Raw genomic sequence first — 24,255 nt, forward strand, 5'->3', positions numbered from 1 at the left:
TCAAACTTTGCTGGGTCTATTGTCGGAACTTGAGTCTCGCACTGGGGTTTTACAATTGATTCAGGCTCGAAGAGGTCTGCTATCTTTTGTCCTTGCTTCACAACAACATCTCGACTTGTTTCATTAGCAATCAGTATAGTCACCTTTTCCTGGGCTTCAGCAGGTAGGTTTATGACTCCACTGGGGACCAGCACTCCTTCCAGGAGCTCTCCTTCAACTGGCTGCTCTATCATGGCTAGTGCCCCTTTACTGCCTTTCAGCCTGGTACTCATGACAAGCACTTCTTGCTCTGTCCTTGCGGGCACCACTAAGGAGGTTGTGCCCATGTACTTCAGTGCCCCAATCGGTAGCTCATATGTCTCCTTTTTAGCACTCTCAATCTTCCTATAGGCTTCAGCACAAAGCGTATGGATCATCAGGGTACTCAGGTACTGGTCCCCAGCCCGTCATCTGCAGTAATCCGCGAGCACCTTGAAGAGAGTGGAGTTGGCCCCTATCAGCACAGACACATCAGAGGTCCCTTTAGGGTCAGGGCATATTAAGGCAGCTGTGTCTACCTCTTCCCTTACCCCAGCAACCTCCTCTGGGAACTCCAGGTGCACTATGACATACCCTTGGTAGGGGTATTCATCCATGCTGAGGCCACACAGACCAGTGCCAGTCAGTGGCTGTATAGGCAGGTGCCTAAGCATCTGTTGGTAGAATGACTGAAATATAATAGTCACTTGAGATCCAGTGTCAAGCATGGCTTTACACTCCGCCCCTTCAATCCTCACCATGACCTCTGCTCGCAGCCCTATCAGTCCTGCAAGGATCCCAGCTGGACGGTCTCTTTTGGGGGAATCTTCAAATCCTGTAGGTCTAGGTGGTCTCCGTCCCCAAACCTTCTGGCAGCTACTTGGTCTCTCCCAACTGCTCCTCAGCTTTTCATACACTAAGGAGGGGTACTCTTCCATATGGCAGTTAGCAGCACTGTGCCCATCCTGACCACACCGGTAGCAAAAGAATTGCCCTTTCCCCCTTCGCCGGGGTGGGACAGTGGCTCTAGATACTGACTTCTCCATTGTCACAGTCTGAGGCTCCTTATTCCTGGAAATCTTAGCTCGGCCAATGGTGCTTTGCAGCTCAGCTATCCGTTTCGTCAGGACCTGCATTTGTTGGGCAAGTTTCTCTGTGGTGCTCACAATCAGTACGCTGGCCATTGTGCTGGCTGGTTCCAATGTTTGGGCTTCCCAACACTCGATGGCAGCCTGCCTTTCTTCCTCTTCCCTGGCCTCCTTTATCAGCTGGGAGTAACTTGGGGGATGTTCCTGCCGTTCTCCTAGTCGGAGATGAAGTAGGATCGAGGCATTGTGGGATCTACTACCGAGTCCCTCTTACAACTTGAGTCAGTCTGGTCTGATCCATCTGCTCAGCAGTCACTGCTCCCCTCATAACAGCTCTCTGAAGTAGTCTCTCGAGCCTCTGTATATAGGCTGAAATTTTCTCACCCCTTTGCTGTCGGGAATCAAGGAATTTACAGTAACTTTCTTCAGGGCTCTCTACGCTCCCAAAGGTATTATCAAGGGCCTTTAGGCAGTCCTGCACACTGACCCCAGGGTCAATTAGCTTCAGGGTGCGAATTACATCTAGTGCTGGGCCACTAAGGCTCTCTGTTAGACATCTTCGATTTTCTACAATGGGTACGGCCCACTCCCCCAGCATTTCAGTGGTATACTCCAAGCAGGATTCAAACTCCTCTTTCCCATCAATCAGCCTTAACTTATGACAAGAGTTTGACATAGCATAGGCTGCACAATCTTTTCCAATATATGCCCCAGTGCTTTTGCCCAATCATAGGCTGTGGCTGCCGCCCCTGAGCTAGAGGCTGCAGGACTGGGGCCCATCAGACCCAACATATTAGCCATTATACAAATAGTAATTTCCTCAAAATATAAACACAATTATTTCCCAATACAGTGGAACATTCAACACATGCTTGCGAGGGGTACTGACCCAGGTATCCCGGACGAATCCCCAAAAATGTAACCCTTCTCCCAGAGTTAGCAAAGGCCGGGTTCAATACATAGGGGTCCCTTCCCCACAACGTAATGCAAAACCATCTCGAGCCCCCACCCAATGACCTGTGGAAATCTTACACACACTCCTGGGCACCTCGAGGAGGCAATACTTCCCCTATCGCAAGCACAGGGTCTTGGTGTAGCAGAAAAGGTTTAATTACATGAGATAAATAACAAGCATTAAATTGGGAAAATACCTCAGCTAGAGTTCTTAGATCAAACCGTGAGCAAAAACCCACCCCAGCAAATTGGGCCGTGTCCTTCTCTCTGGGCCCTTGAGTCCAGCAACCCCCAAATCACCCACAGTCCCAAAAGTCCCACAATCCAAAAGTCTCTGTCCCGAGGCAGTGCAGCCCCAGAGTTCGAGAGTCTATCTGCAGAGGTCCCCCTCCCCAGCCTGGGTAGAAAGGGGCACCTTACGTGGTTCGGAGCCAACTGCCCTACCTCTTCGTGGGGTTCTGCTTCCAACAGCCGTCCCCGCAAACAGCTCAGCTCCGCTTGCTCTGTGGGCTGCTCCGCTCTGCCAGCTGCTCTGGCCCACCAGCTGTCCTGTGATCCGCTCCAGCCGTCCTCGCAAGCTGCTTGGCTCCACTAACCCCGTGGCCACACAAATTGTTCCGCTCCGCTCTGCCAGCTGCTCTGCTCCATGGTATTGCTTCAGGCTCCCCCACTCATTAGCACAGTACTCAGTGCTCTCAGCTCAGCAAGTCCAGCTGTTCAGTGATTTCAGCTCTTAGTGCCTCTCGGGCAGCAACTGTCTCTTCCTGTGCTTTGATGCAACCTCCAAGGGTCAGGTCAGTCCAAGGGCTCTTCCCAAAAATCAAATAAAGGGGTCACTCAAGTCCAGTATTTATATGAGAGATGAATGCTTCCCTCTCAGGCTGTCCTTGCAACAGGCCATCCCTTCACTCAGGCCTGGTCTACACTGGGGGGGGCGGGGGGCGGGGCGATCGATCTAAGATACACAAATTCAGCAGCGTAGTTAAAGTCAATGTATCTTAGATCGAGTGAGAATGACTTACTTCGCGTCTTCTTGGCGTGGGATCGACAGCCGCTGCTCCCCAGAACTCTGTTTCTGCCTCTCGCACGGGTGGAGTTCTGGAGTTGACGGGGATCATGTTTGGGGATCGATGTATTGCATCTAGATGAGACGCGATCAGGGCCGGCTCTACATATTTGGCCGCCCCAAGCAGTCAGGCGTGGGAGACGCCCCGGAGCCCCGGGAGCAGCGGACCACCCGCGGGCATGACTGCGGAGGGTCCGCTGGTCGCGGGGCTCGGCTGGACCTCCCGCAGCTGCGGACGGTTGGCTGGTCTGGCGGCTCCCATTGGAGCTTCCGCAGGCATGCCTGCGGGAGGTCCTGCCGAGCCACGCAACCAGCGAACCGTCCTCAGTCATGGCTGCGGGCGGTCCACTGGAGCCGCGGGAGGAGCGCCCCCTCCGCAGTCATGCCTGCGGCAGGTCCGGTCGTCCCGGGGCTCCGGTGGACCTCCCGCAGTCATGCCTGCGGCAGGTCCAGTCGTCCCGGGGCTCCGGTGGACCTCCCGCAGGCATGACTGCGGCAGGTCCACTGGCCCAGCCTGCCGCCCCTGCCGGCAAATGCCACCCCACGCGCGTGCTTGCCGAGCTGGGGTCTGAAGCCGGCACTGGACGCAATACATCAATCCCCGATAGATCTATCACTACCCACCGATACGGCGGATAGTGTAGATGTACCCTCAGGGAAGGACCTTTGTACACTTGTTCAGGGAGAAATTGTTCCCTGGAGCAGCCAGTATCAGCTCTGACCTCCTCCCTCATCTGCCACACAACAAGCTACTCCCCTGCGTTTTTGCCCCTCTCAAGCACTTCTCTTCAGACTTGATTTGTCTGACCCATTTTTCTGATAATTTACTTGCTGAACCTATGGCTTATTTGAACTCAATTTGAAATGTAGCTACGAGTTTAGTGGCTTTGGAAAATAATTCTGCTGCTTGGTATGAGTCTGTGTCTCTGGATTGTAGCCGTTGTGAAATAGCATATAGCATTTCCACAATCTTTCTTTGGAGCACAATGAGAAAAACAAATCTAAAGTTTTCCATTTATTTCTAGAATACTGAAGGTTCATAATATTCAGGGGCATTTTAGCTCAGGAGAATTATTTCTGTGGGTGCCTTCATAGTGTCTAAATAGTGAATCTGAGAGGAAGGAGTGATTCACACTGGTTTTTGATCAATTGTGTAGGCAATTGCTTGACCAAGCTTTCATTTGTTCTGAAATGGGTCCAAGAGGCCAACAAAAGAATGTCAGGTTTACTGCTCTAACCCCATAATAAAACAGTACAGGAAACAGCCTTTATACGATAACAGTCTCTAGGAAGCCGTCTTCTGCAGTGATGTTACATTCACCTTATTAAAAAAGAATGTGTCTCCAAAGTTACACATTTCAGATTTTATCCTTTATGTGAAGATTTCACAAGTTACACATTTCTTTAAATGTCACTAAAATCCAACCCATCAGTTGTCCCAGTTCCCTAAAGTACTTGGGGAGCTGTAGCCCAACTTCCTAGCTTGCTGTATTGCAGAATGTGTGGGGGAGTTTCCACTAGTTTGATTACTTATACTAGTTTTGGGGGTTTGTTTATGCTGAATTCCAGTATATGTTATTCATAATAGTTATTCATAATGTTTGGCCATAACACAAGAAACCTACAGGCCTGTATCTTGTATGATTAACTAGATCAAGTTAGTAGAAGTGCTTGTAAGCTTTGGCATAGATAAATAGCCTACCAGTTACCCCTCTTGACCTTGGGGAGCTGAATAGGGAATGGAACAAATAACTGAATATGTTTACCTTAGTTCTGGAACAGACCCGTAACTGCAGGGTACACCGCAGAACGTGGAACTTATAAGTTAGGCCAAGGGTAACAGTTTCAGGGATGAGATAATTGATATTAATACGTATGAATATCTGTCAGAACATGTTAACCTCTAGATTTGGACATGGTAGGTTGGTGCGTGATTAAGGCAGTACAACGACCCTCTGAGAAGGCAAACCACCATGAAGGATGGTGACTCTTACTAATCTTCTACCAAGCTATCAGCTCACCTTTGCAATGTATTTATTGAAACAAAGTTTTTTTTTTAATCAACATATTCATCTATACATCAAATAACAAATGAAAGTGTTTGTTAGATACCTACTACAGATTACAATAAAAAAAAAAAGCTACAAGCCCCAGCAGGAGTGTCTTCATATTAGCAACAAAGCTATGAAACAATAATCAAATTCAAAATTAAAACCTAAGTACTGGTACTAGTATCCTGATTGAGGCGTGGCAGGTGTTTCAAAGAAAAATGGTGAATAACTAAAAAGGAGCCCAAAATATATGTAGTGTGAAAACAACAATAACATTATTACATTATTCATTTCTAATTCCATTCAAAGACTGTAGTCAATGTTCATATTTTGAGTTGAATTAGTTTGTTATTGTTAGTCTCTAAAAGGCAACATTTTATTGTTGCTGTCTTCTTTGGAATTAGTGCTTGTATAAATTCTGTGAAGCCTGATTCAAGACGAACTTTATCTTCTGATCATACATATTGGCGAGCCATACCCATACTCATATTATTAATATCTATTAATTATTATTAATATTATTAATTAATTGGAAATTAATTATTAAATAAAACTAAATTAAGTGGATAAATTCCACTGTCCCTATTAACCCTCGCCAAATCAGGCTACAACACCAGGTACAAGGACATCGGGTCCAGGGAAGGACACGGCGGCCAGAGGACAGGCAGATCACTGCCTGCAGGGGTGCTCCAGAGCTGGAATGAGCTAATTCCTAGAAGTATCCAGCAGGAGGTGATGCAGGGGTGAGTGTGCAGCAGCAGGTTTAGAACAAATAAAAGGAAGTTCTTCCTCACGCAGCGCACAGTCAACTTGTGGAACTCCTTACCTGAGGAGGTTGTGAAGGCTAGGACTATAACAGTGTTTAAAAGGGGACTGGATAAATTCATGGTGGCTAAGTCCATAAATGGCTATTAGCCAGAATGGGTAAGAATGGTGTCCCTAGCCTCTGTTCATCAGAGGATGGAGATGGATGGCAGGAGAGAGATCACTTGATCATTGCCTGTTAGATTCACTCCCTCTGGGGCACCTGGCATTGGCCACTGTCGGTAGACAGATACTGGGCTAGATGGACCTTTGGTCTGACCCAGTACAGCCTTTCTTATGTTCTCTACACTCCCCCACTGCAAGTTGAGACCATTGCTCCTTGTTCTGTCATCTGGTACGACTGAGAACAGCCTAGATTCATTCTCTTTGGAACCCCCTTTCAGGTAGCTGAAAGCAGCTATCAAATCCCCCCTGATTCTTTTCTTTTGAAGACTAAACAATCCCAGTTAAATCAGCATCTCTTCATAAGTCATGTGCTCCAGCCCCTTAATCATTTTTGTTGCCCTCCGCTGGACTCTTTAATTTTTCCACATCTTTCTTGTAGTGAGGGGCCCAAAATTGGAGACAAACTCCAGATGAGGCCTCACAAATGTCACGGCCTTCGACCTGCTGGCAATGCCCCTACTTATACAGCCCAAAATCCCGTTAGCCTTCTTGGTAACAAGGGCACACTGTTGACTCATATCCACCTTCTCGTCCACTGTAACCCATAGCTCTTTTTCTGCAGAACTGCTTCCTAGCCATTCGGTCCCTAATCTGAAAAAATAATGGGATTCTTCCGTCCTAAGTGCAGGACTCTGCACTTCTCCTTGTTGAACTTCATCAGATTTCTTTTGGCCCAATCCTCTAATTTGTCTAGGTCCTTCTGTATCCTCTCCCTACTCTCCAGTGCATCTACCACTCCTCCCAGTTAAGTGTCATCTGCAAAGTTTCTGAGGGTGCAGTCAACACCACCCTCTTTGAGTACATCAGCTTTTTCCACATCCTCTCTCACTAGGTAGCCTCCCTCATTCAGTAAGGGGCCCACACTTATCTTGACTTACTTTGCCTGCTGATGCTGGAACAACTCAGCTAAGGGAGCTGGAACATGGAGTGGCAGGAGGCCAGGGCCCACTTTTAAATGTGGTTCAGTTTTCAATGGAAAATGGTAGGTGGTCGGGGCCTTGGAGGATGGGGGGTTGGTCTGTAGGAGAGGAGGGACTGAACAGGCGGTGGGCAAAGGGCCATGGGGAAAGGGAAGTGGAGGAGAGGAGGGACTCAGCAAATGGCATGGGGGGCATAGGGGAGGGAGATGGAGGACAGGAGGACAGGTATTGGGGCCATGGAGAAGGGGGTGGAGGAGAGAAGGGAGTCCTAAATAGAGTCAACATCTGGGGAATTGAGTGCCCTATAGGGTGTTGGTGGAGGGGAGAGGCTCGGTGAGTAGGTTGTGGGGGCCTCTCGGGGGAGGAGAGGAAGGATTCAGCGAGAAGCAAAGGGGGCCTCAGTGGAGAGGCAGAGCAGGGACAAGAAGACGTGGAGCATGGGTGGGGCCATGGGGAAAAAGTGAGTGGGAGCATCGGGGTGGAGCACAGGACAGGACACCACAGTTCAGGTGTCCCCTCTTTCAAAGGCAGGTTGGGGGCTGTACAGCCTATTGAGGTTTAGTCTTCCCTGGCCTATTATACTTGCTGCCTACGTGGGCCACTTCCTACCACCTCCCTGCAAATGTCCCAAGGGCTCCGTAAAGCAGCCTGAAGGGTGTCTGCTCACCCCGGAGGAAACCAGAGGGAGAAAGGATTCCTGCCTTATGAAAAAGATATAATAATGGGTGGAACAGAACAAAGAGAGGAGAGGAGCCAACATGAGGAATCCCCTAGCTACCACCTGAGCTGGAACAAGGGCTGTACCAGGGGAAAGGATTGTGCCCAGACTAGGAAGGCATCCAGTGTGTGAAGAAACATATTGAAACATCTCTGAGGGTGAGATCTTATCTGTACCCAGTTTCTGACGGTATTAGACATAGACTCCAGTGCTTTATTTTATTTTACTTGGTAATTCACTTTGTTCTGTCTGTTACTATTTGAAACCACTTAAATCCTAATTTCTGTATTTAATAAAATCACTTTTTACTTATTAACTGAGAGTCTGTGCTAATACCTGGGGGAGGGGGACAGCTGTGCATATCTCTCTATCGGTGTTATAGAGGGCGAACAATTAGAGTTTACCCTATATAAGCTTTATACAGCGTAAAACGGATTTATTTGGGTTTAGACCCCATTGGGAGTTGGGCATCTGAGTGTTAAAGACAAGAACACTTCTGTGAGCTGCTTTCAGGTTAAGCCTGCAGCTGTGGGGTAAGTAATTCAGATTGTGAATTGGAATGTGTGTTGAAGCACACGGGTGTGTCTGGCTCAACAAGACAGGGTGCTGGAGTCCTAAGCTGCCAGGGAAGGAAATCAGGGGCAGAAGTAGTCTTGGCACATGAAATGACAGCTTCCAAGGGGGGTTCTGTGATCTGACTCGTCACAAGAACAATGATCAAAAAAATGGGAAAGGTTCACGAAAACAAGAAACCCCGCTCTGTGGCCATGGGGATATCACAAAGAGCCCTCTCTGGGATGCAAGGAAAGTTCATAGTCTGTTCCACTCTAAAATCAGCCACGCAAAGCAGCAAGTTATTCTTACTCAAAGGTGATGTAGTAGTTAAATACAGCAGTCCAGTTCTCAAAAACACACGCTTTCACAACTCTCACCAGTAAGCTCTAGTAGAATGTCCTCATTTCCTACAGCAGTTTTCCTGTATAAGGACTTTCCAGTTGAAACGTTAGGTTTCTCCTCCAGGTTTTGTGATGGATTCAACACAGAAAAATCAGGTACATTTTGCTCACCGAATCACTGTACATATGATAAAGAACATCAGCATTGCTGATTCTTTCTTTTTCTCTTTGGTTATCTGAAAGTGTAGCTTCTGTTTGTAAAACTGAAAAGAATCGTGGCCGCACAGGGACTAATGGAAAACCACTTTGCCTCAAAATGCTACAGTATCTTATGGCAGTCTCGGGGCCGGTCTACACTCAGCTGGGATCGATGCTCTGAGATCGATCCACCGGCAGTCAATTTAGCGGGTCTAGTAAAGAGAAGAGTAAGATAAGTCAATGGGAGATTTTCTCCTGTCGACCACCCCACCACCCCCGCAGTAACTTGATCTAAGGTATATCAACTCCAGCTGCCCTATTCACGTAGCTGGAGTTCTGTAGAGTAGGTTCATTTACCGTGCTAGTATAGACATAGCCTTAGAGTCACGGAAAAGCTGGGCTTAGTGGTGGAGTGATAAGATATTGTGTGGGAGGAAATTCTCAGACCTTGAACTTCCACAATGCTGAGCTCAACCAAACTGGGACAGAGCACCCTTGAGTGAGGAGAGATGCTTCCCCCCTCTTGTAACACAGATTTCAAGATCACCTCTTGCAGCAGGTGTATTTGCCTACTTTGTCACGAAGCTCTTTGGTTCTGACCCCATAAATGATCGGGTTGAGCATGGGAGGGATGAGGAGATAGAGGTCACCCAAGATGACGTGAACATGGGGAGCGATGCCCTGACCAAACAAGTATGTGAGATTGGAGAAGATGCTGGGGGTATAATAAGTAACCATCAGACAGAAGTGGGTTGTGCAAGTGTTGAGAGCTTTCTGGTGGGCATCCTTGGAGGAGATTCTGAGGACGGTCCTGATGATCAGACCATAGGACAGGGCAATGAGCGTCAGGTCAAACCCCAATATTACAGCCATTAGCATCAAAGTATATATCGTGATTACTGTAATGTCCCCACATGCCATCTTGTACAGAACTGCGAACTCACATTGTGTATGGGGGATAATGCGGTTGGCACAGAATGACTGCTGACTCATGAACACAGGAAGGGGCAGAATGAAGAGAACAGCTCTTATCAAACATACAAGCCCGAGTTTAGCTATTTGTGCATTGCTGAGGATAGTGGCATATCTAAGAGGGTTACATATGGCAACGTAGCGATCGAAGGCCATTGTCACGAGGGTGGCTGAGTGCATAACAGAAACCATGTGAAGGAAGAACATCTGGGTGAGGCAGCCAGCCAGAGTAATACCTTTCAGATTGGACCAAAATATGCCCAGTGCCTTTGGCATGACGAAGGTAGGTGTGGCGATGTCGGTGAGCGCCAGCATGCAGAGCAGCAGGTACATTGGCTTGTGCAGGGTCTGCTCCTTACCTACAACAGACAGAAGCGTGAAATTTGCTAACAGGCTGATAATGTAGAACGTACAGAAAGGGATGGAAATCCAGACGTGGGCAGCCTCCAGGCCGGGGATGCCCATTAGGATGAATGTTGAAGGGTCAGAGGGGGTGAGGTTGAAAGCTGCCATGAGGTGGCTGATGCGTCAATATGACTCAGAAATGCTCAAGGTGCCTGTAAAGGGAGAGTAGCACAGTGGGGAATTACATGCTTTATATCAAATAGTACAGTAAATATTTTCTAGCTATTAACATTCCTGGAGAGTTCTTGAGTGGGGAGTGGAGAACCACCAACGATGTCACTCCCTGCTTTATATAACTTTAGCAAAGGGCGGGAACCCTTTGTTTCAAAACTTAGCTTCAAGGCTACTTTGGGAGTCAAGAGTTCTTTGGCCTGGTCACATACAGGGGCGGCTCTAGGCACCAGTAAAGCAAGGACGTGCTTGGTGCCGCCCATTTGCAGAGTCGGCAGGGATCCAGCCTGGGAGCTGAGAACCAACATGGGGCCTGGAAGCTGTTGTTTCTTGGTTAGCTCCCTGCCTATAGCGCCAGCCCTGGAGCAGGGAAAGAACAACATTTCCCAGCAATCCCTTGGCCACTACCAACAGGAAAAGAAGGGGGAGGGAGTGAGGTAGCTGAGAACTCATGCTGCAGCCTGCTGTGAAAGGAGAGCTGCACTCTGACGGGGAGGGTACTGCATTTTAACATTCAAAAAATAGGACACTCCACAGGGAGGGAAGCCCCACCCTGCCACCATCCACTCCCTCCAACTGCCCCCCACAGAAACCCTAACCCATCCAAACCCCTGGCCTCTGATCACCCTCTCTCGGGACCCCAGAGCCTAACTTCTCCCCAGGACCCCACCCCCTATCTAAGCGCCGCTGGTCCATGTCCCCTGATTGCTCCCTCTCGGGACCCCTGCACCTAACTGCCCCTTGGCATCTCACCACCTATCTAAGCCTCCCTTCTCCTTGTCCCTGACTGCCCCCTCCTGAGACCACCCCCAGTTTCACCCCTTGGACCCCACCCCCTACCTGTCCCCTGACAAACTCCTGGGACTCCCATGCCTATCCAACTACTGACTGTCCCCTGACTGCCCCCCCAAACTGCTAACCCATCTAACCCCACCTTCTCCCTGCCCCTGACTGCCCCACCCGGACCACCCAGCGAACAGCAGAGAGGCAAACTGAAGGAGTTTCCTGGAGAGAGCCTACTGAGGCCCCCCCGTGCAGGTTCTCTGAGTAGCTTCTGCCACAAGTAAGGAAGCTCTTAGAAGGAAGAGACGATGGATGCTGAGTGATCAGCTGTTGTGACCTGCACAGGATGCTCCATGTTTGTCTTCTTTCCACAGGATACAAGTGACTATCACTGCAGACTACGTGGCTCTAGGAAGAAGGATAAAGGAGTTTGAGGTGCAAGTGGTGTTCTCCTCTATCCTCCCTGTGGCAGGAAAAGGCCAGGGCAGAGACTGTCGAATCGTGCAAATCAACGAATGGCTACGCAGATGGTGTCGGAGAGAAGGGTTTGGATTCTTTGACAATGGGATGGTCTTCCAAGAAGAAGGATTGCTTGGTAGAGACGGGCTCCACCTCACAAAGAGAGGGAGGAGCATCTTTGAAAGCAGGCTGGCTAACCTAGTGAGGAGGACTTTAAACTAGGTTCACCAGGGGAAGGAGACCAAAGCCCCGAGGTAAGTGGGGAAGTGGGATACCGGGAGGAAGCACAAGCAGGAGACTGCAGGAGGGGAGGACTCCTGTCTCAGACCGAGAAAGCGGGACAATCAGCGAGTTATCTTAAGTGCCTATACACAAATGCAAGAAGCCTGGGAAACAAGCAGGGAGAACTAGAAGTCCTGGCATAGTCAGGGAATTATGATGTAATTGGAATAACAGAGACTTGGTGGGATAACTCACATGATTGGTGTACTGTCATGGATGGATATAAATGGTTCAGGAAGGACAGGCAGGGCAGAAAAGGTGGAGGAGTTGCGTTGTATGTAAGAGAGCAGTATGACTGCTCAGAGCTCCAGTCTGAAACTGCAGAAAAACCTGAGTGTCTCTGGATTAAATTTAGAAGTATGAACAACAAGGGTAATGTCGTGGTGGGAGTCTGCTACAGACCACCAAACCAGGGGGATGAGGAGGACGAGGCTTTCTTCCAGCAACTAACAGAAGTTGCTAGATGACAGGCCCTGGTTCTCATGGGTGACTTTAATCACCCCGATATCTGCTGGAAGAGCAATACAGCAGTGCACAGGCAATCCAGGAAGTTTGTGGAAAGTGTAGGGGACAATTTCCTGGTGCAAGAGCGGGAGGAACCAACTAGGGGAAAAGCTCTTCTTGACCTGCTGCTCACAAACAGGGAAGAAATAGTAGAGGAAGCAATAGTGGATGGGAACCTAGGAGGCAGTGACCATGAGATAGTCGAGTTCAGGATCCTGACACAAGGAAAAAAGGAAAGCAGTAGAACAGAGACCCTGGACTTCAGAAAAGCAGACTTCAACTTCCTCAGGGAACTGATGGGCAAGGTCCCCTGGGAGAATAACATGACGGGGAAAGGAGTTGAGGAAAGCTGGATGTATTTTAAAGAAACCTTATTGAGGTTGCAGGAACAAACCATCCCGATGTGTAGGAAGAAAAGTAAATATGGCAGGCGACCAGCTTGGCTTAACAGTGAAATCCTTGCTCGTCTTAAACACAAAAAAACAGCTAACAAGAAGTGGAAAATTGGACAAATAACCAGGGAGGAGTATAAAAGTATTGCTCAGGCATGCAGGTGTGAAATTAGGAAGGCCAAATCACACTTGGAGTTGCAGCAAGCCAGAAATGTTAGGAGTAACAAGATGGGTTTCTTTAGGTATATTAGCAACAGGAAGAAAGTCAAGGAAAGTGTGGGCCCTTGCTGATGAGAGAGGGAGGGAACCTGGAGGATGTGGAGAAAGCTACTGTACTAAATGCTTTTTTTGCCTCTATCTTCACAGACAAGGTCAGCTCCCAGACAGCTGCACTCTGCAGCACGGTATGGGGAGGAGGTGACCAGCTCTTTGTGGAGAAAGAAGTAGTTCGGGACTATTTAGGAAAGCTGGACGAGCACAAGTCCATGGGGCCGGATGAGCTGCATCCAAGGGTGCTAAAGGAGTTGGCCGATGAGATTGCAGAGCCATTGGCCATTATCTTTGAAAAATCATGGCGATCGGGGGAGGTCCCGGATGACTGAAAAAAAGCTAATGTAGTGCCCATCTTTAAAAAAGGGAAGAAGGAAGATCCAGGGAACTACAGGCTAGTCAGTCTCACCTCAGTCCGTGGAAAAATCATGGAACAGGTCCTCAAGGAATCAATCCTGAACCACTTAAAAGAGGGGAAAGTGATCAGGAACAGTCAGCATGGATTCACCAAGGGCAAGTCATGCCTGACTAACCTAATTGCCTTCTATGATGAGATAACCGGCTCTGTGGATAGGGGAAAGCAGTGGATGTGCTATTTCTGGACTTTAGCAAAGCTTTTGATACAGTCTCCCACAGTATTCTTGCCAGCAAGTTAAAGAAGTATGGGCTAGATGAATGGACAGTAAGGTGGATAGAAAACTGGCTAGATGGTCGGGCTCAACAGGTAGTGATCAATGGTTCCATGTCTAGTTGGCAGCCGGTATCAAGTGGAGTGCCCCAAGGGTCGGTGATAGGGGCCGGTTTTGTTCAATATCTTCATTAACGATCTGGACGATGGTGTGGCTGCACCCTCAGCAAGTTTGCAGATGACACTAAACTGGGAGGAGTGGTTGATACGCTGGAGGGTAGGGATAGGATACAGAGGGACCTAGACAAATTAGAGGATTGTCCAAAAGAAATATGATGAGGTTCAACAAGAACAAGTGCAGAGTCCTGCACTTAGGACGGAAGAATCCCATGCACTGCTACAGACTAGGGATCGAATAGCTGGGCAGCAGTTCTGCAGAAAAGGACCTAGGGATTACGGTTGACAAAAAGCTGAATATGAGTCAACAGTGTGCCCTTGTTACCAAGAAGGCTAATGGCATTTTGGGTTGTATAAGTAGGGGCATTTCCAGCAGATCGAGGGATGTGATCATTCCCCTCTACTAAGCACTGGTGAGGCCTCATTTGGAGTACTGTGTCCAGTTTTGGGCCCCACACTACAAGAAGGATGTGGATATATTGGAGAGAGTCCAGCGGAGGGCAACAAAAATGATTAGGGGGCTGGAGCAGATGACTTATGAGGAGAGGCTGAGGGAACTGGGATTGTTTAGTCTGCAGAAGAGAAGAATGAGGGGGGGATTGATAGCTGCTTTCAACTACCTGAAAGGAAGTTCCAAAGAGGATGGATCTAGACTGTTCTCAGAGGTAGAAGATGACAGAACAAGGAGTAATGGTCTCAAGTTGCAGAGGGGGAGGTTTAGGTTGGACATTAGGAAAAACTTTTTCACTAGTAGAGTGGTGAAGAACTGGAATGGGTTACCTAGGGAGGTAGTGGAATCTCCTTCCTTGGAGGTTTTTAAGGTCAGGTTTGACAAAGCCCTGGCTGGGATGATTTAGTTGGGTTTGTCCTGCTTTGAGCAGGGGGTTGGACTAGATGACCTCCTGAGGTCCCTTCCAACCCTGAGATTCTATGATTCTATGATTCTATGACCTCCACCGTATTCACCCCCCCTTCTCCCTGTCCCTTCACTGCCCCCCCCGGAATCCCCTACTCCTTCTCCAATCCCCCAACCCCCTTACTATGCCACTGAGACCAGCGTGTCTGGCTCCGCACAACGCCAGACACGCTGCTACATACATGCTGCCATGCTCCCCCGCGGAGCAACATTTATATGAAAATGAGGAATATGGGGGTTACAGTACGTTCGCCCCAGGTATACACTGTCACAGCACCCACAAAGCCTCAGTGCTACTCACTTGTCACTACACACCCTGCCTGCCTCCACAATACTCAGCAGTGCCCAATTCTCTGTGTACACCCCCTACCTGCCCCCACAGCTTCCAGCACTGCAAGCCTGCCTCTGTACACTCCACTTCCTTCCACACAACCCCTGGTGCTGGTCACCTGTCCATGTAGATCCCCCACCCTCAGAACTTGCATCCCTGCCACATGAGGATACCCCTCACCCAAGACCAAAAACAGGTGCCCAACACCACAGCGACAGCTCACACACATACCTCTTCAGACTAGGATAAACTCAGTGTCTTCCTGCACCCCGGGAAAGGGGGAGATCAGACTGATCTGCCTTTTTGAGGCAAAGGGAACCCCAGCAGCAGGTCAGCCTGTGCAGGGAAGGAGAGATGGACAGACCCAGGAGGAGGGGGAGAGGACGTGGACATTAAAAGTAGTCAGCATCAGTAACTCTTCTTCAAAAAGACACAAAGCTTTAATGTATTGCAGCCAGTTAATAACCCAGACAGCCCTTTCTGAGGCTGCTTTTCTGTGTTGGCAATTGCTGATGTTGCCACAAAACTGTAGTGGGTTTTCTCATGGAAGGAAGTATGGTCTGGATGGGAGATGGTGTCAGAGACCATCTGCTATAGTGTGGCCCACTTTCCATTGCAGTCTCAGACTCCCCTGCAGACCCAGGAGGGCTCATGACGCCTCTTTGGTCTGTGCATCAGGGAGGACGTCCATTCCCCATGTTGCACAGTTTCAGGACTCTGTGCCACTGTGACGTGGATACTGCATATCCCGCAGTCCTGCCCGCACCCACCGCACACACTGTGAGTTCCTGTGCCTCTGCAGCTAACATTTGCAACAAAAACTCTAATGCTTCTCATCCTCTCCAGAAATGGAGATGAAGGGTCTCTCTCTCCCTACCCGCCTTGGGAAAAAAATGGTTATCCTAATGGTTTTAGAGCTTTAAGGCTGTGAATTTGAGATTTCAGCAACTCTCCTGACAGTTTTGTTGGGTCTGAAAAAGCTCATCCGTCCTTAGAGGCCTCGGGACGACTCCAGATTAAGTCACTGGAGATTCATGACCGATCTAAATCAGGCCATTTATTTAACTTACTACATGTGGTTTTAGGGCAAACTCCTGGCTCAGTTAGGAATTTTGCCTTTCATCTCAAGGGGACCAGATTCACCCTGTATATTTAACTTTTGGCTCCTGACTGTTAAAGTTTTGGCTTTGGGTCCTGCTGCAGAGAGCGCTATTCTGTTAGGGTGCTGAGAGAGTCTGTGTGAACCCCCAGTTCATGTGGCTTTCTGAGATTGGGAATGAAAGTTGGGAGTTTCACAACAGAGGGGCTTTGATTTTGCTCTCATAGAAGCCAGCGTCAATCTGGAGTGACCCAGTGAAGGCAGAATCTGAGAGCAGAATCTGGCCAGTGTGTGGCCCATTCTTGTTGTGAACCCTCTGGTAACACAGATACCCACAGCAGAAGCTTTAGCTGCACTTCCTAACAGGGCAGTGAAGTTGCTGAATTGAAAAACTTGAGCGAACCACACGAAAAACCACACAGCACCGGAAAAAAAAAAAGTAACTGACAAAGATAGAAGGACACAGTAAGAGAAAAGGAACTGAACGTAAACACAAATATTTGTCTAAACTATTTCCAATGCATTTGTAGTTCCAATTTTCCCAGGTAAATTCCTTGTTTTTTCTGACAGTACTAAACAATTCAAGTCACCGTGCTGGTGAATTCCTGCCCAGACGGTTCTTGATTTGAACTCTGGAAACCTTCCTGAGCCCTTACCACTAACTTTAATGCAGAAACAGGCAACTCACCAAATCCCATGCAGCAGAGAGAGGAAATCTCTTTCCTACAACAGCAAGGCAGAGTCTTGAGAATCAGTGTATGAATGTCACGTCTGACACTCGGCGTGCTGCACAGCAACCTTTATGATTCCCCTGTACAATCCCTGTGGATTTTCAAATTGGCCAGGGCTCCCCTACAATTCCCTGGACTCTGTGTGAGCAGCCGGAAGAGCAGAAAATGGACCCTGGAGAACTTCAGCCTGTGAACCAATCCCGGGAGAAAAGAAATGATTTGCCAAGAGCAGGGGCTCAGAGTTTCAGGGCAAACTGTGTCTTGCAGACTGTTCAGTGTAGCAAATGACGATGGCTGTCTTTTCTGTGTGTAATGTGCTGCCATCTGCACTATGTGTGGGAATGCTGCCACAAGAGCCGGGACCAAAAACCATTTTCAGTTTATCGTAGCAGTGTACTGCTGCATAGCGCCCATGCAGTTGTAATATCCAGTCCATTAGCCTCTGAAAAATCAGTGCCACCCCATAGAGGCCAAATTACTTGATTCTGAATTTATGCAAGACAAAGGGAATGTAAAAGACTTTCTTCTCCCAGGATTCTGACATCAATGTTATTTGTCAGTGAGCCATTGTGAGGTGTTATGTTTAATATATATCTGACAGCAACCAAGTGTTCTAAAAGTTAATCTACTGACTCTCTGCATCAGGGAGGCATCTAATTTCAATACTGTGCTGATCTTTTGCAAATGGATGCAGAAATGGGTTATGATATCCTGGTTCAGAGCTAGTACAATGGGACTTCTCCACTCGCTGTGTGATTTGTTCACCTCTCCCCATGCTAAAATGGCCTGGAGTTCATCTCACAAGGTGTCTCACATTTTACGAGGGAACAGACATGTTATTTGCCTGATCTGTTGCCCTGGGACTATTTCAGGGTGCTGCTCAGGTGAGAAGATGTTGGTAAAGGAACCAAACCACTTCAACATCTGGATCTCCTGTTTGGGCTACTGTCCCTACCACCTTACTTGCATCATAGGTGCCTTGCGGATACATTTGGGCTTCAGAGGATATGAGTCTGATGGGTTGTCACCCATGGGGTGCAGTCTAGGGGCCATGAGAACTGCTGAATCCCTCTAACCACCCAGCTGGGCTGGCCCTGTTTCACACTGCTTTGCTGGTGATTCAACCTCTCCAGGCCCTGTGATCACCAACACTACAGCAGATTTCAGAGTGGGAGCTGTGTGAATCTTTATCAAGAAAAAGAATGAGTAGTCCTTGTGGCACCTTAGAGACTAACGAATTTATTTGGGCATAAGCTTTCATCCCCACTTCATCCGATGCACAGAGTGGAACATACAGTAGGGAGGTATAAATACACAGCATATGAAAAGACGGGAGTTGCCTTACCAAGTAGAGGGTCAGTGCTAATGAGCCAATTCACTGAAGTTGGAAGTGGGCTACTCTCAAAAATTGATAAGAAGGAGTGGAAATCACTTCTGTAGTGCTACTGAGACCAATGTAAACAAGATGGCTCATTTCAAACAGCTGAGAAGAAATTGGGAGTATTTAGCAAGGGGAAATCAGTTTTGTAAAAACAAAGAGGAGTACTTGTGGCACCGTAGAGACTGACAAATGTATTTAGCTTTTGTAGTGACCCATCCACTCCCAGTCTTTATTCAGGTGTAATTTGATGGTGTCCAGTTTGCAAATTAATTCCAGTTCTGCAGTTTCTCGTTGGAGTCTCTTTTTGAAGTTTTTTTGTTGAAGAATTGTCACTTTTAACTCTGTTATGGGGTGACCAGGGAGATTGAAGTGTTATCCTGCTTGTTTTTGAATGTTATGATTGCTGATGTCAGATTTGTATCCATTTATTCTTTTGCATAGAGACTGTCCAGTTTGGCCAATGTACGTGGCAGAGGGGCATTGCTAGCACATGATGGCATCTATCACATTGGTAAATGTGCATGTGAATGAGCCCCTGATGGTGCGGCTGAAGTAGTTAGGTCCTATGATGGTGTCACTTGAGTAGATATGCAGACAAACTTAGCACCAGGGTTTGTTGCAGGGTTTGATTCCTGAGGTAGTGTTTTTGTTGTGTGGTGTGTAGTTTCTGGTGACTATTTGATTCAGTTTGGGGGCTGTCTGTAAGCGAGGACTGCTCTGTCTCCCAAGGTCTGTGAGAGTGAGGGATTGTCCTTCAGGAGAGGCTGTAGATCCTTGATGATGCACTGGAGAGGTTTTAGTTGGGGGCTGCAGGTGACAGCTAGTGGTGTTCTGTTACTTTCTTTGTTGGGCCTGTCTTGTAGTAGGTGTCTTCTGGGTAGCCTTCTGTCTCGGTCAATCTGTTTCTTCATTTCATCAGGTGGGTATTGTTGATACCTGGCTCTAGTACTGTACCCAGCTTTGGGACCCCTCCTGTTTCTGCTCCTGCTGATACTGGAAGAACTCAGTAAGAGGGCTAGGAGGGAAGGACCCATTTTTCAATGTTTTAATATTCTGGTTTTCACTGGCAAACAGGGCCTTGGGGGAGGAGGGAGGAGAGGAAGGACTCAGCAAGTGACAGACAGGCTTTGCTCTCTCCTGGCCTATTATAAACCCTGTCTGTGAAAGGTGGTATTCCCTGGGCCACTTCCTACCACCTCCTGGGAAAAAAAACAAGGTCTCTATGGTTCCTAAGTGTAACACTTCTGCCAGGCCAAAACGATAGCAGCAAGGGCCGGGTTCAATACATAGGGGTCCCTTCCCCACAACGTAATGCAAAACCAGATCGAGCCCCCACCCAGTCACCTGGGGAAATCTTACACACACCCCTGGGCGCCTCGAAGAGGCAATACTTCCCGTCTAGCAAGCACAGAGTCTCGGTGTAGCAGAAAAGGTTTAATTACATGAGATAAACAGTATCAGAGGGGTAGCCGTGTTAGTCTGGATCTGTCTGCAGCATGAGCAATACCCACTTCTTCAGATGCAAGAGAAGAAGTGGGTATCTGAAAGTGTGTATTCACCCACGCTCATGCTGCAGAACGTCTGTTATGAGATAAACAACAAGCATTAAATTGGGAAAATACCTCAGGTAGAGTTCATAGATCAAACCGTGAGCAAAAACCCACCCCAGCAAATTGGGCAGTGTCCTTCTCTCTGGGCCCTTGAGTCCAGCAACCCCCAAATCACCCACAGTCCCAAAAGTCCCACAATCCAAAAGTCTTTGTCCCGGGGCAGTGCAGCTCCAGAGTTCAAGAGTCTATCTCCAGAGGTCCCCCTCCCCAGCCTGGGTAGAAAGGGGCACCTTATGTGGTTCGGGGACAACTGCCCTGCCTATTCGTGGGGTTCTGCTTCCACTAATCGTCCCCGCAAACAGCTCAGCTCCGCTTGTTCTGTGGGCTGCTCCGCTCTGCCAGCTGCTCTGGTCCACCAGCTGTCCTGTGATCTTCTCCAGCCATCCTCGTGAGCTGCTTGGCTCCACTCACCCCGTGGCTTCCCAAACTGCTCCACTCCGCTCTGCCAGCTGCTCTGCTCCACGGTATTGCTTCAGGCTTCCCCACTCGTTAGCACAGTACTCAGTGCTCTCAGCTCAGCAAGTCCAGCTCTTCAGTGATTTCAGCTCACAGTAGGGGAGCCCCAATGCCAGTGCACTGCTACCCCACAGTGAGTTCAGCTCAGTAACCTGTATCTAGATCCTTAAGGGAATCAAAAATTAACTCTGACATTCCACAGTGGAGAGAGGCATAGGTGGAACTAGTGCTTCTGGCTCATACAAGGAGCCTATACTACCCAGTACAGATATCTGTCCCAGCCTCTCTCTTCTGACTGGGTTTTGGAATCCATGTCCCTTGTCTAGCAAGTGCTATTTAGTTGATAATGAAACCCTTTATCATAAGACATTTTTGTAGTTCCTCATTTACTTAATCAGGGTGACAACATTTTATTCCTCCTGCCCCAATAACAAAGAAATTGGGGATCCCACAGCTGTGAAAGTAACCATCCCAGGCTGCTGTTAAGTACGCTAAGTGGGGTGGGAGTGCCAATGCAAATAACTAAAAATTCTTTCCGCACTCCCTGTAATTTACCACCTGATGTCAGGGTAGAGCTCATCCTGACTCTGTTTACATCCTCCCCCAAGCCGAGAATTTGTCGTCCCGACAAATCACATTCCCTACTATACCAACTTACTGGTTCCCACCAAAGGGCCTTAGATAGCCCACTTTAGCTTTCACAAACCTGTGTGCTAAATGTATTGGCTGCTCACTAATCACCCCAGGTGCATTGTAAGTTAACTGTTTCACTGGTCTTATTACCCTGTCTCACCTATTGAGAATCTCTGTTTCTGTGGTAGGTGGGACATCCTCTTGAGTGACAGATGGGGAAGTTTCCTGTGAGTTCCCCTCGGATACTGGCATAGGCCCCTGCATTTCTAGTTCTAACAGTGGAGGGTCGAAGGTGCTTGGGACATCTTCCATCTGTATGTCTCCACTGTCCAATAATCTGTGTAAGTCATCACACGGGGGTTCCACCAGTGGCTCAGGAGTGTCAGGAATGGGCCTAAATACTTCTGCCATGGGGTTTAGGGCAGAAGAGGAGGTGCTCTCTTTTGATTCAGCTGATTGAGACTACAATCTTGTCTTCATCCTAGGATACACCATGGTTGTGTCTTCCTCCTCAGACTCACTCTCAGATGTGCTGAGTAGGGGTAGGTTAGCTGCAGGGGGCCGGCTGTCCAAGTTGGAAGGTGGCTTTGGTACAGCACCTTTGTTCTGCCCAGTTGCCCTGTTGTGGCCCATCTCATAAGGGCAGCCCACCAATTCCCCCACCTGGAGCAAAAGGTTTCTATGCACGGTCTTTGTCTGCCCTGGACCCTCTTCAGCAGGCCTGCACAACATACGGTCCACGGAGTCTCATTGTGCGGCCCGCGGGGGGATTCTGAATCCCCCCACACACTCACGCTCAGCCCAGAGCCCTCTGACTTCCGGCCATGGCTGAGATTTAAAGGGCTTTGGGCTCCCCACGGCTGCAGGCACCCCAGAGCCCTTTAAATCCCAGCCGCGGCAGGGAATCAAAGGGCTCTGCGCTGCCCACAGTGGCGGCGGGCAATCAAAGGTCTCTGGGGTGCCTGCAGCCGCGGGGAGCGCAGAGCCCTTTAAATCCCAGCCGCGGCAGGGAATCATAGGGCTCTGGGTTGCCTGCAACCGCGGGAAGCCCAGAGCCCTCTGGCTCCCAGCCGTGGCTAGGATTTAAAGGGCTCTGGGATCCCCGCGGCTGCAGTCAACCCAGAGCCCTTTGATTCCTGGCCGTGGCCGCTGATTTCCCCCTCCACGGACCCCTGCCCTAACTGCCCCCCAGAACCCCCACCCCCATCTAACACCCCTGGTCCTTGTCCCCTGATACCCCTTTCCCAGGACCGCACCCCCTATCTAAATGCCACTGCTCCTTGTCCCTCGATTGCCCCCTCCCGAGACCACTGCTCTTAACCAGGGGCGGCTCTAGCCATTTCGCCGCCCCAAGCACGGCGGTACGCTGCAGGGGGCGCTCTGCCGGTTGCCGGTCCCGCGGCTCCAGTGGACCGCCTGCAGACGTGCCTGCAGAGGGTCCGCTGGTCCCGCGGCTCCGGTGGACCAGCGGACCCTCTACAGGCATGCCTGCGGGAGGTCCACCGGAGCCTCCTGCCACCCTCCCGGTGACCGGCAGAGTGCCCCCCGCAGCATGCCGCCCCAAGCACGAGCTTGGCATGCTGAGGCCTGGAGCTGCCCCTGCTCCTAACTGCCCCTTGGAACCCCAGCCCCTATCTAAGCCTCCCTTCTCCTTGACCCCAACTGCCCCCTCCTGAGATCCCCCCGACTTCCCCTCAGGACCTCACCCCCTACCTGTCCCCTCATGAACCCCTGAGTCTCCCCTGCCTATCCAACTGCTACCTGGCCCCACACGGCCCCCCCGAACCTCAGCCCCATCCAACCCCCCTGCTCCCTGTCCCTTGACTGCCCCCCGGAACCACCTACCCCTTCTCCAACCCCTAGCCCCCTTGCTGTGCCACTCAGACCAGCGTGTCTGGCTCCAGCAGCTCCAGACATGTTGCTGCCATGCTCCCCCGCAGAGCCCAAAGCCCCCCCCTCAGCAACTGCCTTCCAGATTTGAACACCTCAAAATTCAGGAGTGCTCAAGCTCAGTTTGGGGAGCTGTTACTTCATTTCTCCCAAATCAAATATACTGATCCACTGTAACTTGCTGTAGAAAAAGTAGGTTAAAATTGAGCAAGAAATGCTTATTAGACTGAAATTGCTATTTTCAACAGCCATTGCCTCTTTTTTTTTTTTTTTGTTTAAAAGGAAGATAGTGATACTGCATTGGCAAATTCCCCATAGAAAGAAAGAGTTGAACAAAAGAATAATAATGGCACCTCAACTTTTCCTCATTTATGGAGGACAGTCTTATAATATGCATCCAGATATTCTCCTATCACACAAGCTGAAAATTGTTCCACTTTACTGCAGCTCTGTAACTATATGGGAACCAATCCTGTCTATGTTTTGTGCACATCCAAAATTCCTGCTGAATGACCCACCCTGGGAGTGATTTACCAGTGACCCAGGGCTGGGGCGGCAGGAGGTGTGTGTGTGGGGGCACTGGTGGGGAGCCCAGGGGTGGGGCAGCAGTGGGGTGGGGAGAGGGCACTGGTGGGGAGGAAAGGGGGAAGCCCAGCACTGGGGTGGCAGGGGGTGTGGGTGGGGGAAGAGCCCAGGACTGGGGCAGCAGTGGGGTACAGGGGGGAGCCCAGGGCGTGGATGGGGGGCAGCCAAATTTTTTTTTTTGCTTGGGGCAGCAAAAAACCTAGAGCCAGCCCTGCCGGGTTTCCCCAGCCGCCGGAGCCCCGGGCCCTTTAATTTGCCCCTGAGGGCTCCCAGCCACCTCTTCAGCTGGGGGCCCCTGGTTGATTTAAAATAAAGTATCACCTCCCAACCCCCAACCTTCCTTTTGGGCCCACAGCTGTTTTGGTGGGGCGGCGCTGGGGAAGGAGGGTTTGTTTCCACAGGGCTGGATGGCCCAGAGGCGGGGTGTTTCTGCGGGGCCCGGAGTTTCCGGCCCTCAGCTGTTTTCTTTGGAGGAATGTGGCCCTCGCCGCTTTATGAGTTGTGCAGGCCTGCTCTTCAGGTTTGATCTTGTAGACCGGCAGGTCTCCTAGCTTTTCCATCACCAAATAAGGTATTGCCTTCCATCTGTCGGCTATCTTGTGTTTGCCAGCGATACCCAAATTTCGCAGCAGGACTCTGTCCCCTGGCTGGAGCTCTTGCAGACGTACCCTAGCATCATAT

The 24,255-nt window shown here is 49.5% G+C and overlaps 1 protein-coding gene across 1 annotated transcript; it reads right to left on the reverse strand.

The window, feature by feature from the left end:
- Positions 1-9,442: 9,442 nt before the first annotated feature.
- On the reverse strand, positions 9,443-10,384 carry LOC120395047 (olfactory receptor 52E2-like). The gene has a single exon (XM_039519240.1). It carries the CDS (start codon positions 10,382-10,384, stop codon positions 9,443-9,445), a length of 942 nt encoding a protein of 313 aa, XP_039375174.1.
- Between the last annotated feature and the right edge of the window lie 13,871 nt (positions 10,385-24,255).

This window comes from Mauremys reevesii, unplaced genomic scaffold (genome assembly GCF_016161935.1).
Source record: "Mauremys reevesii isolate NIE-2019 unplaced genomic scaffold, ASM1616193v1 Contig91, whole genome shotgun sequence".
In the NCBI taxonomy this organism is placed as follows: Eukaryota; Metazoa; Chordata; order Testudines; family Geoemydidae; genus Mauremys; species Mauremys reevesii.

Coding starts and splice junctions, on each gene's coding strand:
- LOC120395047 (XM_039519240.1), bottom strand. CDS start 10,384: ATGGCAGCTTTCAACCTCACCCCCTCTGACCCTTCAACATTCATCCTA.